This window comes from Stomoxys calcitrans, chromosome 5, assembly GCF_963082655.1.
Source record: "Stomoxys calcitrans chromosome 5, idStoCalc2.1, whole genome shotgun sequence".
NCBI classification, from domain to species: domain Eukaryota; kingdom Metazoa; phylum Arthropoda; class Insecta; order Diptera; family Muscidae; genus Stomoxys; species Stomoxys calcitrans.
The window spans coordinates 78,704,297-78,727,388 of NC_081556.1; the positions used below are offsets into that span (position 1 = coordinate 78,704,297).

A 23,092-nucleotide genomic window follows, 5' to 3' on the forward strand; every position below is an offset into this window, starting at 1 on the left:
GAAGGAAGATGCGTTCTAGTTCCTACCGTTGAACCGTCCAGATGGCTTTAAAAATGCCAACAACTTGAGAATGTTCACATCCGCTAAATCAGATAGGTTCTTAAAGAAACCTAGTGCGAAACACACACACAGAAGGTATTCTATAGTCCCTTCTTCTTCTTCGATGTCCACACAGCTTCTGCAAAAGTCGTTGCAGGCAACCTTCAGTCTGTCAGCATTTTTTTTTTCTGATTAGACAGTGACCTGCGTTAGACCTTCAAGTGTAGATTAGGCCACATAGTTTCGGAATGTTCACAGCCCCTTCTTTGTGACCATCTATCATTCGTTGTCCTTCAGGCCTAGTCCTAAAAACTTAGTTTACATGTCGCTAGAGGCATACCCACAGATTTCAGTATCACCGGAATGTGTAGGATAGTTCCTAGTCTCGCAAGCTCGTCCGCCTAACAATTCCCTGGGATACCTCTGTGGCCCGGCACCCAGAACAGGTGAATTTTGAACTGTTCCACCATCTCGTTGGGAGATTTGCTACAGTCGAGGGCGGTTTTTGTGTTCAGATATACGTTCTCCAGGGATTTAATGGCTACCTGGCTGTGTGAGAAGATATTTGAGCCAATCGTCGTAATGACATTATATCTTAGCCATTTCACCACTTCCTTAACTACAAAGATCTCTGCTTGATACACACTGCGGTGGTCGGGTTACCATTTCGATATGACCAGTTCTGGATCTTTGGAGTACACCCCAAAGCCCATCTGGTCGCTTAGTTTGGAACCATCCGTATAGAAATCTATGTAACATCTGTTACCAGGGATACCGTAGTTCCAATCGGTTCTATCGGGAATAGTGGTACATGGTGGTTGGTATAGAAATTGTGGAATCATAAAGCTCCCTTTTAAAATAGATTCTCCAAATTACCTCCTTGAGCGCCTATAAGCCTTCAAGAAAATAAAGTACAATTTAATTGGCAACTCTCTTCCTTGAGAATGGTGGTGGTATCCAAGGTTGACTCGGCCGAATTTATTCACTATTTCATTTTGAATAAATGGTGACGTCTGAAGAAGTCGCTCTAATGACTGCACATTGAATAACGAAAGACTTAAGACGCAAACATGACATATACTCCAATAATAAGGACAGTAATAAAATTCCCATAAAAATTCGAACCTTGTTAAGAAGCTTGGCAACACTCTTTTCCATGCTCACTTACTTAAATTAATATTTGCAAATCTAGATAAAGCCCCCATAAAAATCGATTCTCCAAATAACCTCCTTGAGCGCCTATAAGCCTTCAAGAAAGTGAAGTACAATTCAATTGGCAACCCGATTCCTTGAAAATGGTGGTGGTATCCAAGGTTGGCTCGGCCGAATTTAACGAATTGAATTTCTCAATAAAATAGAGTTAAATTAAATTTATTCACAATATCATTTTTAATAAAAGGTGGCATCTAAAAAAGTCGCTCTAATGACTGCACATTGAATAACGAAAGACTTAAGACACAAACATGACAGCTACTTCGATAATAAGGACAGTAATTCCAGATAAATTCCCATAAAAATTCAAACCTTGTTAAGAAACTTGGCAATACTCTTTTGCATGCTCACTTATTTAAGTTAATATTTGCAAATCTTGCAATACTTGAGGTCCAATACTCACTTGCCGATAATTGACCATAGACTGCTCTTGGTGATAAACTCACCACAGTTTAAACTTGAAAGCCTAACATCAATGTAAACAATCGACCACTCACACATACGTACACAGAGACGCCAACAAATGTGAATCACTGTCGTCATCAGCTGTGCAATTTAAACAAGTTTTAAACCAAACACGGCTCTCAGTGTGGTGGATATAGATCTACGACATAACAAACGCATCGTCCGCAGCCTGTTGCCACAATATCTGGCCAATTTCAAAATTCAGTTGGCGTGTAACTGCTCAGCGATAAAGACGTGTGGCTAGGAGTCTCTCAAGCTCAAGCGGTACGGCAACAAATAACAAACGTAACCAACCAAACAATCGGCAACGAACAAACACAAACGTGTACACTCTGATATACAACAACAACTCTGGCTAAAACTAACAACGGAACGCAACAACTGGCCAAAAGTAAACCACAAACATATAACTAAACACACAAAACACTAAGTCATAAAACAAAAAAAAAAGAATTAAAAAAAATGTACGTTAATTATGGGTAACATCAGCAGTAGGGTGGAAAATAAAGAGAATTAATGAAGTGAGGACTGACGGCTAAACAACGAAAATAAAGAATAAATAAAATTTGGTTTGACAAAAAAGAAATTTAACAAAAAAAAAATAGAAATGAAACAAAATGGGAAGGCATTTCAAATCAGAATAAAATAATATAAATTACAATTAGTTTAACAAAAAAAAAAGTGGAATTCAATTATAAAAGTGAAGACAAAAAATTGAGGTGTGCTTGCAAAAAACAAGAGAAGAGTGTTCCTAAGCTCTCAACAAAAAATTAAATTCAAAGCCAAAGCTACAAAAAGTGTTTTTTTTAGTTTCATTGCTCAATGTTTGTTTTTTTTTGATTCATTCTTGTTTTTTCTCTCTTAAATTTAGTTCAAATATGTGTAATTTAAACTTTTGGAAATTGCTCTTCAACATCTCCATAATTGGATTAACATTTTTCAATGGATTATCACATGCCAAAGGTAATTGTTTTTCATAATCATCTCTAGATTTATGTACGCCATTCCATTTCTTTGGACTGCTGTGATAGGTAATTTATCACTCAGCACATCTGGCAGGCGATAACTTTGTTCTTTCCATGTATGATGTTTTTTTTTTCATTTCGGCTATTGCTTCTCTCGCCCATTGTGCTTTGCTTTTCTTCTCAGCTCATGTGCTCGTTTCAATGAAATATGATGTCATTCGTACGTAACGCAACCTTGTTTTTGGCTTAAAGTTACTCTCCATTTAATTTTTCAGTTATTTATGTTGTTGTTGTTATCTGTTATCTGCGAGTTGGTACCCTATAGAAGGCAATTTAGCATAACTAGCAAATAAACCTACACAGGTGAAAAACCTAATGTTACGCATTGTGTTTTGGTATGGTTTAAAATTAAATTCAGCTTACTTTTGAGATACAAAACATTATGATTTATATGCATTGGCTGCAATGTTCCAAGAACATTGGGATAAATTTCGGCACATATTCTGCCATCTATCCTTTCAAGACCAAAAAAGGAAGTGGCAACTGCGCAGGATGTAGACATAATAGCCAAGCAGAACACGATGGCCCTGAATGACTCGCTTGTGTCAGCATGTCCTAGTGCCAGGCCAAGGGGCAAACAGCCAGTTGTATGGTCCTTATGTTGCACATTTTCTTAATAGCTGTCCACCAAACTACTCAGGCGAAGTAAGTATTGGTCTTATTATGACCCTGTAGAGCCTGTTGGCTATCCTCGGATTCAGGCCCCATTTCAAGCCTACGGCCCGTCTACATAGTGTCCAGTATCTGTGAGCTTTCTTAGTACGCTATTGAATGTGACACTTCCAATTAAGTTTCCCAATCCAAATCACTTCTAAGTATTTGACCTTGTCAGATATCGAAATTTTTTATTTCGTGAGGAAACGTGGTGCGTTAAATTGGCCCATCTTCGTCTTCCTCATGAACAGGCTTATTTCCGTCTTCTCTAGGTTTAACCCATTGAGATCTCTGGGTCTAACCCGGAGGATATAGACATAGAAATCAAGCGGATCACGAAGGCCCTGAATGACTCGCTTGTGTCAGAATGTCCTAGTGCAAAGCCAAGGGGCAAACAGCGACCGCCATGGTGGACGCCAGAGCTGGTTGGTCGAAGGAAGAACTGCAGAAAGTTCTTCAACAGAGCAAATGCCACAAGGGCACCACACGATAGGGACATCTATAAGGCTGAGCTAAGAAAATATAACAGCGAGCTGAGAAAGGCTCAGAACAAATCCTGGGTAGAATTCTGCAGCTCCATAGAGAATACATCTGAAACCTCTAGGCTAAGGAAGATTCTGTTCTCTAGATCTATAACGGTGAGGTAAATTCAGAATTCAGAGAATGTATGGACAATGTCTGGTAAAGAAACACCAGAACTACTCGTTGATACACATTTCCCGGGAAGTTTCCAACGGACAACGTGGCGCCAGAAGAGGTTTTCACTGGTATTCATTCGTCGGAGGCTATTAGGGAAATTGTGTCTGAGCCAAAAATCCCTTGGACGAAGATTCGACTCCTTTAAGTCGCCAGGCCCTGATGATGTATCGCCGGTTGAATTACAAGCTGTGTCTGATAGACTGGTTGCTTGGATAACATATTTCTCTCCGGACAACATATTTCTGAATTCAAAAACCCTTCGATTGTAGCCGATCTTTCAACGAGATGGCTGAACATTTCACAATTCATCTGGTTTGGTTGCTGGGCTATACAGATAACCCAGATAATTGTACAGGAGATGAATTTGCGGGACTAGTAACTAACGTACACATTCCAGTGGAACTGAAATATGTGCGTATGACTCTAGCGACATGTTAGCTAATTCTTCAGTGTTAGGCCCGAAGGGCAACGAATGGAAGACGGTCACAACGGAGGATTTGTGAACATTCCAAAATGATGCGGCCCAATCTATTCTTCAAGAGGTTTACCGCTCTGCTGTCGCTGGCTAAAACAGACATCTCAGTCATTGTGTCCGCTATGTCAGGTCAATGTCTGATCGGAAAACATGCATTTTTGAGCTTCTTTTAACTTTTTACCTTTAGAAAACAGCAGAAAATGCTTGCAGTTTTAGCAAAAAATTACTGCTGTCCCATTTTCAGCAGACTTTTGCTGTTGCTGCAAACATTTTTCTTTTGTGTAATCAAACGGTATTTTATCCTATTCCCAGGATTTATTTAGCGCGTCCATACTGGCATATTTGTATACCCTCCACATAATGATGGAGTTATACCAATCTAGTCGTTCCATTTGTAACACCTCGAAATATTGATCTGGCACCCTGTAAAGTGTATATACTCTTGATGGTCTCGACATTCTGAATCGACCTAGCCATGTTCGTCCAGCGGTCCGTCAGTCTGTGGAAATCACAATAGCGGTCGTACGGGTGAAGCCAGCTACTTCAAATTTTGCACACCTACTTTTTATGGATGGGTTTGCAAATGGGCGCAATTCTTACCTGGTTTAGGTGAAATTGCACATTGATTTCTGTTATGACCTCCAACGTCAGGGTCAAGTGTGGTCTGAATCGGTTCAAAACTTAATATGGCTCCCATATAAACCGATCTCCGGAATGTACTTTTGGGCTTCTAAAATGCCCAGTTCATATCCAATTTGGCTCAAATTTCTCCCAATGGCTTTTAATATATCCTTTATCATTAGTGTCAAGTATGGTCTTAATTGGTTCAAAACCTGATATAGCTCCCATATGAACCGGTCTACCGTATGAGCCCCTAGAAAGCACAATTCTTACACGATTTGCCTGAGATTTCGCATGACATCAGAGCCTAGTATAGTCTGAATCTGTCTATAACCCGATATAGCTCCCATATAAACTGATCTCCCGCATATACTTCTTGAGCCCCTAGAATACGCAATTCTTATCCGATTTGTTTGATATTTTGCACATTGCTTCTACTATGACCTTCAACATTAGTGCCAAGTATAGTCAGAATCGGTCCTATCTTCCTATAACATATATAATATAAATCGTGCAAAGAACTTGACAAATGCGATTCATGGTAAAGGGTATATTAGATTCGGCCCTTCAGTCCTTACCTTGCAAAATCAATAGAATGGCCTAGCACAAAAGGCTATCCGATTGGTATATGACGAATTGGACAGCCACTGTGTGAACGAAATTGAGTGCGTAACATGATTTTTTTTTTGCCATACTTGATTTACACTTGATTTATGTGTCGGTAGCTAGTCATGGTCTACGACCGAGATGCTTGAGTGCCAACGGCTCCAAACCAGATCGCAAAGTGTTTTCTTGATAATAAGTTGCATTTACTTTGATTCGGAAAATTGAAATTACTTAGGTTGGTTGTTCTTAATGTAAAATTTTTCTACTGCACACGGTTAAATAAGCACGAGTTTACGAATTCCTCAATAAGGATTTTTTTTGCCAGAGAACACAGTGAAATTTAAATACATTCGAGCAAGCGCAGCATTTTTTTTGTTCTTTCGAGTCTAACTTTTTTTTGCTTTGGTGTAAGATGATGTGCCTTTTGGAACTTGTATAGCTTTTAATGTGCTCGTTCTTCAATGTATGTTGCATCCCATCACGGGATATTTTCTTTTTCAAATCTTTAGCCATTTGATTGCCACTAAGGCGTAGATTTCGTTGAATTCGAATCTTCACTTGCCGACCCATTTCAGGTGTTATTGCAGTTTTTTTTTATGGACCACCACCATATGATAACAACATCATCATAACGATTTATAGCGCGATACACAAACATTTTGTTCACTTTGAGGTGTTTGAGTTCGCCAAGAAGAGCTAACACAGAAGAAGAGATAACACAGAAGCAAATGCTTTTGGTGGCTTCCTATGCTGAGCTGTCAATACAACATATATCATGTAGCTGCCATTTCAAATTTGAAATATATACCAGTGTGAACTTGGCATCACTCCATATCATCTTGGTTATCAGATGTCAATTAAGATCAATCTATTTGGGAGCTACATCCAAATCAGATTTGCCCTATATTCGGCACAGCGGCAAATTTGGTTGGTTTTTGTTTGTTTGTTGGTTTGTTTGTGTGTTCCTTATAGACTCAGAAACGACTGAGCCGATGTTCTTGCAATTTTCACTAATGGTGCATAATGTTCCCGTGGTAAAAATGGGATACTACATTTTTTGATATCAGAAGGGGGAGCGGACCCTCACCCTTAAACTAATTTTCACAAACGGAAAAGGATGGCGCGATTTCAGCGAAATTTTGTGTGCTTTGTTATAGTAATCTACAAACAAAAAATTTGTATTCAAATTTCGAATGGGGTACCAGATACATTTAGACCAATCACGACAATATAGGATTCAAATGAAAGGCATTTAAGATTAGAAAAAGTATCTGATATATAATTGTCGGACCAAGTGTTTAGGGGACCACACAAATCCCCAAACACCTCTAAATCGGACATATTTACCGACCGTGATAATATGGGACTCAAATGAAAGGCATTTGCGAGTAAAATACAAATCTTATATCCACATTTGGAACAAGTTTCTGGGGGTCCACCCCTTTCCCAAAACACCCCCCATACAGGAATTATTTACTGGCCATGGCAATATGGGGCTTAAATAAAATGTATTTGAGTATAGAATACGAATCTGATATCCAGATGTGGGGCCAAGTGTTTGGGGGACCGCCCATCACCGAGAACATACCCCAAAGGGGACATATTTACGACCATAGCAATATGGGACTCAAATGAAAGGTCTTGGAAGTAAAGCACGAATCTGATATCAATATTCGGGAAAAGTGACTATGGGGCCACCCCATCCCCACAACACCACCCAAATAGGAAGTATTTGCTGACCATTGCAATATGAGGCTCAAATAAGAGGTTTGTTAGAGAAGAACACGAATCTGAAATATATTTTCAAAGCCAAGTCACTGAGTGGCCGCCCCATCGCCCAAACCAGTCATGTTTGCCGACTATGGAAAAATGGATTTCAAATGGAGGGTGAGTGGGAGTAGACCATGGATCTGACATCAACATTCGGGACCAACTGTCCAGGGAACGTCCCATCACCATAACAACCCCCAAGCAGGACTTATTTGCTCACCAAGACAATTTGGGTCTTCAAGACAGTGGAGCTCGATATTCAAAATTTTTTGGGCCCATACCCCAAACCGGACATATTTGCTAGCTTTTTCAATAACGGGTTTAAGTGAATGGTATTTGAGATTAGAAAACGAATTTGATATCCATCTATATGAGAATAGCACACGTTGCTGATATATTTTCAGGCCTTAATGTTTGGAGGACCACCCCACTCCCTAAAACACCCCTAAATAGGGCATATTTACCGACCATGTCAATGTGGGGCTGAAATGAAAGGAATTGGAGGGTAGAGTAAGAATTGATACCCGCTTTCGGGACCAATTTTCTGAGGGTCTACCCCTTTCCCAAAATACCCCACAAACAGTAATTTTTTACTGACCATCGCAATATGATGCTGAAATAACGGTACTTGGGAGTAGAATACGAATTTGATATCCAAATGTAAGGCCATGTGTTTTAGGCATCTCCCCTTCCCCAAAACATCCCCAAAGGGTAAACATTTTTCAACCATGCCAATATGTGGCTCAAATGAAACGTATTTGAGATTAGGAATCGAATTTGATAACCAATGTTGGGGCCATGTTTTTGGGGGACGCCTCATCCTGTAAACTCCCCTCAAAACCAATGGCAATATGAGGTTTAAAAAATGGTATTTGAGAGAAGAGCACGATGTGGATATTTTTTCGGGGTTAAGTGTCTGGGGGGCCACCTCACCCCCGAAAACACCCCTTAATCAGACTTCTGATATAAAGTAAAAGAAGGCGCAGCGGAGCGGGCCAGGATCAGCTTGTCGGTTATAAAATAATCATTTTGTTGACTTTGCAAATGAAATCGGGAGATAGGGGCATATTGAAATAAGCTTATCGAAATGGCCCAAATCTTCTACACTAATTCTAGCTATTCCCAGTTGCATCCACCAACGTCCACTCTTCTTCTTTTGTTTTTGTCAACGCTACTATAAAAACGCAGTACTGTGAGGTAGGCTAAAGCAAAAATTAAAAATTTAATTTTAAATATATTTCTTTAATGACTTATTCGGTTAAATATTTCATATGAATTAATATGTCGGCGCAATTCGCATGTAATTTTCCAATTAACAACTCCTTTAATGCATACCATTTATTCATTCTTAAATAGAATTCATAGTGTTGAAGCGGCAATTTTCCGTTGGTATTGTAAAGCACACAGCGCCTTAGACTTCAACAAATACTGAGTATTAATCTGAGCAACAGCTTTTGACTATATACCCAGGCGAATGCACGAACACCGAACTGATAGACTGACTGACCGACTGGCTGACTGCATAAAAGTCAGACATGCATGAAGAGCATTTAACTGTTTATGAAGTATTATGCAAATGTGCTTCAATGTTGAATGTTGTTGTAGTAGTTGTTGTAGATGGCCATTTGGTGTTGTTTTCATGCTGAAGCTGCTACAACAGCTTTTGGTAGCTGTTTAAGCCGTTTCCATTACCGTACTCTCTTCACTTTTAAACATGTTTTGTTCATTATAATTAGTTAAACAATTTTAATATTTTTTCGGGGTTTCAGCAATTCTTGACTTGCTTGATAGCCAGCAAAACTCTACGTACGTCAGTTAGTCAGTCGGTCGCCCAATGTAATTCTTGGAACACAAATTATGTTCTAGTGGAGTGCTAAGAAAAATGGCTGTATTTTACAATAAATTTGATGGAATTACTTACTAAAGAATTTTTACAATTAAAATGCATACCCTACACCACAACTTTGCGTGTGATAGCCAAAAGGGGTAGAGAAGGCCGCATTGTTCGGTATACAGATTGCATTTCTGATCTTGACAGTCTGATCAGACACATATTTTGGCTAGAGACAAAGCCATTTTATACATAAAGAAATCGGTTCAAATTAGGATACACGGTAGTTGATACGAAATGTTACCAATTCAAATGATCACATTTTTGATTCAAATGATTAAAATATGTGGATGTTATATAAATTTCAGAATCCGGTCAATTTATTAGTCGGAGGCCACTGTGGCGCAGAGGTTAGCACGTTACGCCTATTACTGCCTATGACGCCGAAAGCCTGGGTTCAACTCTCGGCGTGAGCATCAGAAATTTTTTCAGCGGTGTTTATTCCATTACTAATGCTGGCTACATTTGTAATGTATCCTGCCATGTTAAAACTTCTCTACCAAGTGGTGTCGATATGCGGCATGCCGTTCGGACTCGGTACAAAAAAGGAGGCCCCTTATCATTGAGCTTAAACTTTAATCGGACTGCACTCATTGATATAAGAGAAGTATCCCCTGTACCTTAATGGAATATTCATGGGAAATTTAGTATTTAGTAGTCACTTTGTTGGATATGACCCACTTTTTGCCTTGATTATTGTTCTGGGTGAAGCTACAAGTTGTTCGATGTTAGTCTGTTGGTATTTTGACCAATTCACGTACAATAGATTTCTTCAGCCCATCAATACTGGCATCTGAAAAGCCACAGTGTGTACGAAATGAAGTGCGGAACCTGATTTTTAAGCAATTCTTGGTTTACACGTACTTTATGTGACAGTGCCGAAGCTTGTTGGTACATCCATGACCACGACCAACACGTTTGCGTGCCCACGGCTACAAACCAGCTTTTACAATACTTTTTTCCCTATTATAAAACGCATTTACTTTGACGTCAGGCTTGATGAAATCGATTGGAGAACTGACATTGGCAATCACAGTTGCCCATAACTCTTCTTCCTGAGCAGTGCTTGTTCAGCGTATCGCATCACCGTCTCCCAGTTCTTTTTGTTTTCACGCATTCTCTGGCCTGTTGTACCAGACCAAACATCGGCAATCGTTGTTTCCAGTTCCCAGCGTCTTTCGACCCAGGGAGAATGCACATCTTCTGCAGCTCTATCTCTTCATAAATGCAATAGCTAGAAGAGCATTTGCGCATTCCATGCAGGTATTTCCTATCTCTCCACAACCGTACATCGGGTATAAGTGGTCATGTCCACCTGGCCCGTTCTCATTCTTTCGCCTTTTTGGCCATCTCTCGATAGTCTCCTCTTGTATGACCTATCCCATATGTATCATCCGCTTGAATCTCACCATGTCCTCTATGGGTGTTACACATCGCGGTGTAGAACCTAGTGCGCTACATGGATCCATTCAGGCCATCACAAGGTCTGCGGACTCCGCCACTGTTCGGTAGGATGATATGACCCTAACGACCGCCGTTCTCTGTACAAAGAGCAGATATTGCGGCATGCTGTCTGCAGTTCCTGGCCACCTATTTCGCCCCCACTGAGGAGAGTGCTATTGCATGTCTCCATTAAGAGTCTGCGCCGGCTCGGGAGAGGCCCACCTATGTTTGCCACCAGTCGACTGAGTTGTACTATTATCCTCGAGGCTTTTGTTGTTGCGTGCCGGATTTGCTCTGTATAGGAAAGCTTTGTATCAAATCTAATCGCTAGATATTTGACCGATTTCCACTTGCACTGAAATAGTTTTTCTCGCTAGGAAAAACAACACCGCCTACTGCATCGCAAGTTGCAAGCCATGCCATCCAGTGTTTTGCTTTTAAAATCACCTGTCGTAGTTTGCGCTCTGCACCTTGTATGACTCTTGCCTTGATGATTGCAGCAAAATCATCATTTCTGTCCCCGTTGCTTTGATCACTGCATCAGTGACCTCTTCGGCGGTGGAGAGGGAATCCAGGTCACGGATCTGCATTGTCACCTTTGGCTTTAGGTCCTGCAGGTCCTGCAAGACTAAAGCCTCCCTAAGTCTGCCCTCGCAGAACATCTTTTTATTCCCACCTCTGCCCATCACAAGGAGGATAACACCCGTTTTGTCTTCCGGACGGAGCGAATGGTGACTTCGGCTTTCTCCGGTTTCTCATTTCGCCTAAGGTGCCTAAGCACGTCTGCATAGCTGTGCCCTTCTTTTGACTTTATTATCACGGCCTCCTGTGGCTGCCTATGTTTCACGGTTTCCGAGCTCGCCGTTTTCGCCGCGGGGTCTTCTTTGGTGTCTTAGCCTCTTGGTCGGACTACTTTGTTTAAGCAGTTTTCGCTCCTGGTCCCATTTCTACAGCTTCGTCCTTCTTCTTTTTGCAGGGGTTATCATCGACTGAAATCTGTGCGCTCCTCTTATTCTGCACCGTTGAAGGCGTCGGCATGTTATTTGATGTCGTGGGAGTTTTTGCTATTCTTGGCCTGTTTAGCTGTTTTTCTGCGGTGTTTTCCTATGATCTCCAAAAGTTATTCTATCTCCGACACACTCCTCGCGAGGGTTGACGCAAGACCTTATGAGTACTTGCGATGCAGGCAGGATGGGCCCTGTATATCTTTTCAACATTACCAATTTAATGGTTACAAGACACAGAGCGTTCTCTGAGCCCTGCCCGGGGTTTAGCGGAAGGGAGGCAGCGATGACACTAGTCCGACAGCCACTTTGTGGGGGATGTCACTCTCTACTACTAGACTACAGCTATCTGTCGAGCACTTATTCGCCATTTCTTGAAGACGTTGTTGGTTGTAAATGCCCTTTTGTAGCATGTATCATCGTTCTTCGCCCCTAGTGGCCGGGAACTGCTTAATTTTTACAGCTATGCGCCACCTGCTGACCCCGGAAGTAGCCTGAGCTCAGCCCTAACTTTATCGCTTTGATATACACTACATGTGATACATGAATAAGCCACCATTTGGATTGGGCTGAGATTTGAACTGCTATGTTTTCAACAGCAATGTAAAACGTATTGCGCAGATAACCGGGTGAATATGCAAGCTGGCAACCCAATGGCTCCTGCTGGCTTATTGTATGGCAGAGTTAAAGGAAAAACCAAATTTGGCCCAAGATATCCAACTTCTTATCCAGCATACCCAACGTCACTCATGTAACGGATATTTCGCTTGAGCTTCTTTTCTATCCAATTCCACTGAATTTTGAAACAATAAGTTGGAGGCCACCGTAGCGCAAATGATAGCATGTCCGCTTATTTGCAAGTTGAATAAGGCTTATCTTTATTGGTGTCCAGGTTGTACCATATTTGACCGTAAGAGTCATTTACATATAATAATCGATGTTAACACGATAAACCTTTACAAAGACGCACAATAATATTTTTTGCGTGGGAGGCTGTGTTAATTACAAACGATTTCTAATCATATATTGCCATACCTTCTACGTGAATTTAATTCATTTGTGGGGTAGTCTCTCTATACACAAAATTGGATCAAGAATTTAGAATATTGAATGCGGTCACCACCAGGAATCTACCACCTCCCTGCATAACATAGACCAGCGATCTTGTTAATATTTCCTGTTCATTGTGCAACACCATGAATCATGGTTCGGCTGAAACCAGACATGTTCATTCATCTCCTTTTTCAGAAAATATGACCGAGCACAACGATTGCAAAAGAAAGAGCAAAAACTCGAACAACAAAAATCAATACAAATCCCAGTATACGAAAGCAACCCACATAATTTTTTTGCCGCCACGTTGATGTGGCGGTCGTTTCTAGCATCCATCGCCTCCTCGCAGTTGGTTTTGAGTCACTTCTTTGTTTCATAACACCATCAACCATTGGACAAGCGATTATAAATATTTGCTTTGGCTGGTTTATATTCAGAGTCTATGACAGCAGCGGCAGAAAACAGCTCTGAAAAGCAAACACCAGTAAAACGTAGAGCGAGCAAACTGAGCGATCCAAGCCAAAGTCATGCGAACGCGCTTATTAGGCAACGACATTTATCGTTCTGCAGGCAGAGAAACAGAACACCAGCGCATAAAGCAAACAGCCTGAAATAATAAGGCACAGTGAGACCAGGCAATCATAATAATGGCAAATTAATTACACTACCTTACAATAAACTTGGAGGATCATCCAAGTAAGAACCACATCTTATGTGTCCAGCACTACCATACATTACCCATGCGAATCAGGAATCATGACACCAAGTTTCGAGGTGTCTCCCACAACTTGATCTTTCCATCGGGCTTTTGGTCTTCCCGGTTTGCGTGTACCACCGTGTTTGCCTTCAAAAGACTTCTTTGCTGGAGCTTTTTCATCCATTCTGACAACATGACCTAGCCAACGCAGCCGTTGTATTTTGATGCGTGTAACTATACTATCGTCATCATACAGCTCATACAGCTCGTGGTTCATACGTCGCCTATATTCTCCGTTAACGCAAATTGGTCCATATATTTTACAAAGAATCTTTCTCTCAAATACTCCAAGCACTGCCTCATCTGCTTTCACAAGTACCCATGCTTCAGAACTATTCAGAACTATATATAACAGCACGGGTTGTATCAGTGTCTTTTAAAGTGTAGTCTTCGTCTGTCGAGAGGTGGTCTTGTTTTTAAACTGCTTACTTATTCCAAAGTAGCATCTGTTTGCTTGTATTATTCTTCGCTTTATCTCAAAACTGGTGTCATTCGTTTCGGTTACGGCGGTGACGAGGAAGATAAAGTTGCTGACTATCTCAAAGTTGTGGTTCCCAACTTTCTCCATGTTCTTTATCTGCTCGGTTGTGCAAGGCTTTTTGGGACTAGTAAAAAATATGCCGTGTGAGAACGGGTAGAGGTATCTCTTTTCGATTTGGAATCGTTAGAGCTTAGATGCTAGAAAGAACGTGCGCTAAAATTCAAGGCCCTGGGTTATCCGGGCGCCTTTTGGCAGGTCCCTAAAATTGGTCACCTCGGTATTTCGAAAATTTATTGGGGCTGCCAAATCTTTGTTTGTGTTCCGATTACCAGAATTTTTTTGCTGGATAGTGTTAAAAAATCCCAGCAAAAATTGGGCTTGAGGTCTTCAACATATTCACTGGTTTTGGGGATATTCGACTTTAGTTTATACTAGCTGAACCGGGCTCGCTCCGCTGCGCCTTCTTTTACTTTATTTGGAGCAAAATTTTCCTCTGAATATTTATTTTCGACAATTAAAGATCTTTTAGTGAAATACCATGCTACGAAAATAGTACATCGCTTGACTAACAGTTTAACAATATAAGCGCCTTTATCTGAATCCCATATGATCTTTATTGGTCTACGTATTTATGTTTGGATGTAAGGTGTACTTTATTCTTAAAATACTTTATTTCAGCCCAATGTTCTCATGATGTCTGATTTAGGGGTGTTTTCGGAAGTGAGGTGGTCCCCCAGACATTTAGCCCGAAAAAAATATCAGCATCGTGCTCTTTTGTCAAATACCAATTATTTAAACCCCATATTTAAGGGGGGGAAGTCCCCCAAACACATGGCCCCAAAATTGGTTATCAAATTCGAAATATTTTTACCCTTTGGGGGTGTTTTGGGGAAGGGTTGATGCCCTAAATACATGGTCCTATATTTGGATACCAAATTCGTATTCTACTTCCAAATACCTTTATTTGAGCAACATATTGCGATGGTCAGTAAATAATTGCTGCTCGTGGGGTATTTTAGGAAAGAGGTAGACCCCCAGAAATTTGGTCCCAAAAGTGGGTATCAATTCTTGCTCTACACCCCAATACCTTTCATTTAAGTCCCATGCTCGGTAAATATGCCCGATTTAGGTGTGTTTTGGGGAGTGGGGTGGTCCCCCAAACTCTAAGCCCGGAAAATATATCAGCAACCTGCTCTATTCGCGTATATCTATATATCATTTATTTGAACCCCATATTGCCATTGGATATCAAATTCGTTTTCAAATCTCATTTAAACTCCCTATTGCAAAAATCAGAAAATATGTCCGGTTTGGGTTATTGGCCCTAAAAACTATAAATATTTAATTCCACTCTTTTTAAGATCCAAATTGTCTTGGTGAGCAAATACGTCCTATTTGGGGGTTTTTATGGTGGTAGGACGTCCCTTAGATAGTTGGTCCCGAATGTTGATATCAGATTCATGGTCCACTCCCAAATATCTTTCATTTGAGCCCCATTTTTCCATAGTTGGCAAACATGACCGGTTTGGGGAGTGTTTTCGGGAATTGGGCGGCCATTCAGTGACTTGGCTTTGAAAATATATATCAGATTCGGGTTCTATTCTAAAAACCTCTTATTTGAGCCTCATATTGCCATTGTCATTAAATGCTTCCTAGTTGGGTGATGTTATGGGGTTGGAGTGACAACATAGACACTTTTCCCAAATATTGATATCAGATTCGTACTTTACTTCCAAAGACCTTTCATTTGAGCCCCATATTGCTATGGTCGTAAATTTGTCCGATTGTGGGGTGTTTTGGGGGTTGGGGTGGTCCCCCAAACACTTGGTCCGACAATTGGATATCAGATTCGTTTTCTAATCTTAAATACCTTTCATTTGTGTCCCATATTGTCGTGATTGGTGTATATATATTTGGTACGTTTTGGGTGTGGGGCGTCCCTCCTAGGTACCCCATCCGAAATTTGGATACAAAATTTTTATTTGTAAGGTACTATAAGAGAGCGCATAAAATTTCGCTTAAATCGCACCACCCATCTCCAAGATCTGGCGTTTCTGAATATTAGGGTAAGGGTGGGTACGCCCCCCTTCAGATATCAAAAAATGTAGTACCCTATTTTCACCACGGGATCAATTTGCACCATCTGTGAAAATTTCAAAAAACTCAGTTCATCCGTTTCTCAGTCTATAAGGAGCACACAAATTGATTTTTATATATAAGAAGAAGAAGATATTAATTTCTCAAAAAGACCCGTTCTCATCTGTTATATTTTTAACTGTTTTTTTTTCGATTTTCTCCCACTGTTCAACGTGTCTTCGGAAGTGGTTGTCACGTATATGGGTTTGCCAGTGTTTGTTGAGGAAATTTTGTCTGAGTTAAGAACTATTTGGACAACCAAAAGATTCGACTCCTTTAAATCGCCAGGGCCTAATAATGAACCATCGATCGTACTACAAGTAGTGCTCCCTGGCTTACGGAAAAATGATCGGCTTTCCTCAGCATGTCATATGTACTTGTTGAGTGAAGGAGGAAAACAAAACTACACTACAGTCAAAGATTTTCATCCTATAAGTCGATCGTCCTTAATGCTCAAGATTAAAGATAGGTTGATAGATACATACTGCTGGACAATGATTAATAATAATATCGCCTGACGCAGCGACAGTGCACCTGTAGCAAGGGCAAGTGCACTGAAGCAGCATTTTATGACGTAGTCGACTACATACACGCAAAAAAAATAAAACTTTTGCCACAATGAAATAAGTTTTATTGGGGAAGTACTATTTTAATAGTAACTTTGCGGCATTCTTCTCCACTTTAAAAAGCTAGTCGTTAAAGTGCCACATTTTGATGTAAAAGCCACATCGGTCAGGGTAAAATTTTTAGGAACTTCGATTGTGGTAAAGCATTGCTCTTTTGCGCCAAAATTCAAATTTTCTTTTAAGCCAAAAGGTTTAGTTTACAGAAAAATACACGACAAGACGATTCGTTTGGTTTGTGTATATCTTTTGTGTCCTTTGGCAGTTGGCAAAGATTTGTAAAATCACCGCTGTAAATTACAAATTGAAAATGTAGCCATTTCAAACTTTTCACATATCAATGAGTTCTGTCCGATTCAAGTTTATGCTCTATGATAAGCCTCTTTATAGCCGAATCCGACACCTCTTTGAGGAGAAGCTTTTACATGGCTTCTATGCATGGCATAGCAGCTCACAAATGTCACCAGCGTTAGGAGGAGAAAACAACGGCTGAAAATGTTTTACAGATGTTCTCACCAGAAGTGGGTAGCTTAAAACTGTATTCTCCGCCTATAAATGAACAGGACCAATTATGTATTTCTCTCTCGCAGTCAAGCCGAGATTGCAGCGGTCCAAAATTTTTTGGTGGCGAGAATAGATCATCATACACACTAAACAATCCGCCTACACACAAACTCTCATTATCTCAAGTCAATTTAGGAGACGACTTCTCACAAGGAATCATGGCAGAGGCCATATTAAGCCCCTTGAGGTGTTCCTCAAGTTATATTCACCTTCACCAACCTTCGACACGAATGCTTGCTCACTGCTCCACAGCATATTTATTATCCACACTGTCTCCTATACCTGCACCCCGAAGGGCCGCTGCTGTGGCATAGGAATTCACTGGATAATTTTTTAATTGGATCAATTAAAAATTTAATTAAAAAACTGTTATACTAAAATTTTTAAGAAAAGCGTGCTGTATAGGGCGCACCCTCGATTTCGACATGGACCACACAAGTAAAGTTCCTGGGACACGAATTTAAGGTTTACTTTTTGGATCCATGATCACTCCTTAGAAACAAATCATCACTCCAAAAATGCAACGGAAAATATTGTTTTCCGAATAATAAAGGAAAGAGTAGGGGGCGGGATAAGTTCTAGCTACACACATGCATTGACGAATTAACTGCCTAGACCACTAACATTTTTTCTTTTTGTCACTCGATTCGTTCGCCAATTCAAGGAAAACAGCTGTTTTCCTTTTGTAAAAACAGCTGTTTTCAATGAATTGGCATACGAATAGAGTGACATAAAGAAAAAAAGTTAGTGGTCTAGGCCGTTATGGTCTAATAAGAAAAGAAAATAAGTATTTAAAAGCGTGCTAAGTTCGGCCGGGCCGAATCTTATATACCCTCTACCATAAATAGCATTTGTCGAGTTCTTTTCCCGATATCTCTTTTTAGGAAAACAAATGATAAAAGAAAAGAATTGCTATAATATTTGAGCTATGTCAAGTGATGGTTCGGTCTGAACTGAACGTTGGAGACCATAGTAGAAGTCATTGTGTAATATTTCAGCTAATTCAAGTAAGAATTGTGCCCTTTAGTTTCTCAAGAAGTTATATAAAGTGATTGGTTTATATGGGAGCTATATCAGGCTATGGACCGATTTGGACGCTATTTGCAGGTCATGGAAGAAGCCATTCTAGAAAAATTTCGGCCAAATTGGGTAATAATTACGCCCTCTGGAAGTTTAAGAATTCAAGATCACAGATCGGTTTAAATGGCAGCTATATCAGGTTATGGACCGATTTGAAACATACAATAATTGGCACAGTCATTGAAAATCATAATAAAACACCTCGTGCAAAATTTCAGCCAAATCGGATAAGAATTGTGCCCTTTAGTGGCTCAAGAAATCATGACCCAGATCGGTTTATGACTAATTTCAACAAATATTCATGCACTAATTTCAACCATACTCAGCACAGTTGTTGGAAGTCGTACTAAAACACATCATGCTAAATTTCAGCCAAATCGGATAAGAACTGCGCCCTCTAGTGGCTCAAGAAGTCAAGACCCGAGATCGGTTTATATGGCAGCTTTACCAAAACATGGACCGATATAGCCCATTTACAATCCTAACCGACCTACACAAATAAGAAGTATTTGTGCAAAAATTTCAAGCGGCTAGCTTTACTCCTTCGAAAGTTAGCGTGCTTTCGGCAGACAGACGGGCGAACAGATGGACGGACGGACAGACGGACGGACATGGCTAAATCGACTTAAGATGTCACGACGAACAAGAATATATATACTTTATGGGGTCTAAGTCGAATATTTCGAGGAGTTACAAACAGAATGACGAAATTAGTATTCCCCCATCCTATGGTGGAGGGTATAAAAAATGCCATTACATTTTATTTTTCAAATTTTTCGAGATTTTATTAAAAAACATGATTGAATCAATTAAATTTTTTAATGAAAATTTCAAAAATTTTAATCACGATTGTTATTAAAAAGTTCAAATTTAATTAAAAATATGATTGAATATCATAATTTTTTAATTGGTTGAAAAAAACGTCCGGATTCCATTAAAAAATGATTGAATCGATTAAATTTTTTAATTGAAAATTGCCTAAATTTCATTCACGATCTTTATTGAAAAAGAAAATCCGGATTCAATTAAAAATATGATTAATTCAATTAATTTTTTAATTGAAAACATGTTTATATTCAATTAAATTTTATTTTTTTTTCGTGATACTTTTTTTTTTGTGTACTTACCCAAAAGCCATGGTAAGAGCCGCATACCAATAGAAGATCCTTATTATTAGCATTGCAATAACGAATGAGGTCCCTAACCAACATTGGAGGAGCCTGCTTATAATTATGCGGAGCACAAGAGCATAAAATAATCAGTACAGTACACCCACACGACAGGGAGCCCACGGGTTGGTCCATATTGCAAAACTGGTTCAAAACAAAACACGAGAGGATCTTCTTTGGTCTATACTTTACATACTCTTTTCTAAAAATGAGATCACAATTAGTGTCCTCTAGTCCTATGATTCTACTTCCGATAATCCATGGTTCTGAGTACTTAAAGTAACCTTGGAAAAAAATCTATGTCAAGAATTCTATGCTATCACTTGCCGCACTAATTTTGCATAAGTGAGGTCGTAGTTCTATGCGTCCCATTATGATATCGAAAGCTATAATAACATCCTTACTTCCTTTCAGTAACAGTCTCGTTTTCTTACAATTCGGATCTCCCCATAGGATTGTCGTCGTCCTACCGACATGATCGCTAACGCCCTTAACTCGGACTGCGTCGCCCCGAAAGTCTTCGATTTAACCAAGTTTATTGACGGCAGTCCTCTGGCCTTCACTGCCTAATTGTCTGCTCTTTCATTCCTGCTTACTCCTCTATGGCCTGGCACCCAAACAATGCGGATCGTACCATCCTCAGAGAAGGCGTTAATCTTCTTCTTACACTCCAAGACCGTTCGTGACCTCACCGTCTTGGTTGTTATTGCCCAGTTACTGCTACAGTTCACACTCCTCGTCGTCGCGTTAACACCACACAAGCTCATTCATTCCGCGATCGGCTGGATCTCCGCATGCTGCACCGTATTATGGTTATGCAGTCGGAAACAGATCTCAGTCTCTGTATTCTCTATGTATACCTCATGGCCCACTCTGTTCTCTAGCTTTGATCCATCCGTGTACCATGAAATTCCAGGTGGCAATACCAGAGTTCCGTCTCAGGTGTCCGATCGGAAACCCCTTCCATTCCTTTCAGATTTCCCATCGTCGCCTTGACTACACCGCAATGGTGTGACCTACTCCTATCCTTCACCACTTCAAAACACATTAATCATCCGATACTTACAATAGTCCTAACTCTATCCCCCCTTGCCTGAATAGACCTTACGAAGAAGCTTCATAGTTAATCCAACGCTTATGCGGTAACCATTAGACTCCAGTTATTGACAGTTTCTTCATTGACTGCAAGGATCACGCTCCTGCGGCCTTCTGAGTAAGGATCCATCACTAAAATCTGCCAATCTGATGAGGGAGTAGTTTCTGCCATTCTGGCCTCTTATGATTTGCTGTAGCCAGTCCTTAGGTAGAATTGGAAAAACTCTAGTTCTGGCTTGTCATGGAAGCTCCGGAACAACCTTAGTTTAGCACCATCCAGTAGTTTCCATATATCCTGATTTGAAATCTAAGGCATCTTCAGAGCGAATTGTGGAAAAGCACATTCGCTCTTCGCTCGATATGTCCTATAGTTGTACTATTTTATGTAATGAACTCACCTAACGCTTTCCATGGAGAAGGGTTAATAAGATTCTGTCTCATGGGACTTAAAGCTCTGTTAAATGTTTGGGATCGAAGTTTTTGAAAGTGAACTACATTATGTGTAATTTTAAACATGCTCTTCTATAAATCCGATCTGGAAATTGTTCTGCTTTATGGTAGTCACTGTTTTCAACTTCAACTGGAACTCCACCACATGAGACCATGAACTACTCATGGTGAGTGACTGACAAACGGCAGACGGATCATGGACAAAATCAGTTTTAACAGTCAGCATGTATACACGCACGAAGCGACTTATTTAAAGCTAAAGGCACACTTGATCAAGAATTGATAGATGACAGAGACGTTTTGGCAGCGCAGATGAAAACGGACGCGAACAACTTAAGCAAATGCTATTAATGTTGTCGTTTAACCAGACTTACCACAAAACATGTCCAAAAACACACTCACCACACCACCATTATCAGCTACAACATACAAGCCAACAGCTTCTTAAAGTGTTGAGGGATGGAAAAAATATACGGAACATCAGCCAAAGAATGAACTCACACAACAACGTTTGCGGTCAATAAATGACAATGACAACGTTAATGACGTTTGGCCAACAAATAAATAAGACCAGGCAGTCAACCCACCAACTGGCCACTTAAGTCAGTCAAACATCACTTAACTTCAGGCAAGATGGTCAAGAGTCGCTACACTATAATTCACGAGGGCAAGTGTGAGTGTGTGCCTTTGTGTTATTTATATTTGCCAAATGATTATGGCTGGCAATTTTTGAATGTTCCAAGTTCCAAGCATTTAAAAAAATTAACCATAACCCTTGTAAATTTCAATGAAAATAGCCTCTCAGAAAAATTTTGCTAGTATTGTTTTAATTTTTTTTTCTTCTTTAAAAAAGAAAATAAGAGAATAAACAAAGTTTTCAGTCGTTTACCCTTTTGGGCTACATAGTAAACTACTCACCATTCTGTATGCAAAGACACGACATTGAAAGATGAAGGTATTTAAATTTCACTTTTCGACTGCAGGGGGAAACAAAAGATTTAAGACACAAACGCCTTGTTAGCAAAAACTTTCTTTGTGGTAGCTCCCACAGCAGAATGAATGCCGATGAAATCAAAAGTAATTTCAAACAACAAACGGCATCGTAGCGTAATTACCAAATAATCATTTATCAAGACAAACACGATTTTGGACCATAACAGGTTTTGGGTAAAATATTCTTAATTCATCTCTACCTATTGCATGTGTTGCTAAATTTATTAATTTTTATTTTTTTTTAAATTAACATTCAATTGAAAATTAAAGTAAATCAAGCAAGGCTAAAGTGAAACTGAATACATGATTAAACTGAAATGTTAATGAACCTTCTCAATGCAATAACTGAATCATTCGAGATTATTTTTTCCCCATATAACATATGAATAATAGGGTTGCCCAAAAAGTAATTGCGGATTCTTAAAAGAAAGTTAATGCCTTTTTAATAAAACTTAGAATGAACTTTAATCAAATACACTTTTTTTACACTTTTTTTCTAAAGCAAGCTAAAAGTAACAGCTGATAACTGACAGAAGAAAAAATGCAATTACAGAGTCACAAGCTGTGAAAAAATTTGTCAACGCCGACTATATGAAAAATCCGCAATTACTTTTTGGGCAACCCAATAGAACAAGTAAAAGCGTGCTAAGTTCGGCCGGGCCGAATCTTATAAACCCTCCACCATGGATCGCTTTTGTCGAGTTCTTTTCCCAGCATCTCTTTTAAGGCAAAAAAGGACCGTCGTACAAAATTTCAGGCAAATCGGATAGTAATTGCGTCCTCTAGA

At 39.8% G+C, this 23,092-nt stretch overlaps 1 protein-coding gene across 3 annotated transcripts in view; it reads left to right on the forward strand.

The window, feature by feature from the left end:
• Positions 1-1,907: 1,907 nt before the first annotated feature.
• Positions 1,908-23,092, forward strand: part of LOC106096033 (uncharacterized) — a 124,005-nt gene continuing 102,820 nt past the window's right edge. Inside the window, exons 1-2 of one of the 3 annotated variants that reach the window (XM_059370023.1) lie at positions 1,908-2,180; positions 2,588-2,679. In XM_059370023.1, the coding sequence (XP_059226006.1) occupies positions 2,595-2,679 (85 nt within the window). In that variant the 5' untranslated portion in view covers positions 1,908-2,180; positions 2,588-2,594. The remainder of the gene's footprint in view (positions 2,181-2,587; positions 2,680-23,092) is intronic. The other 2 variants (XM_013263550.2, XM_013263551.2) reach the window with 2 other exon arrangements.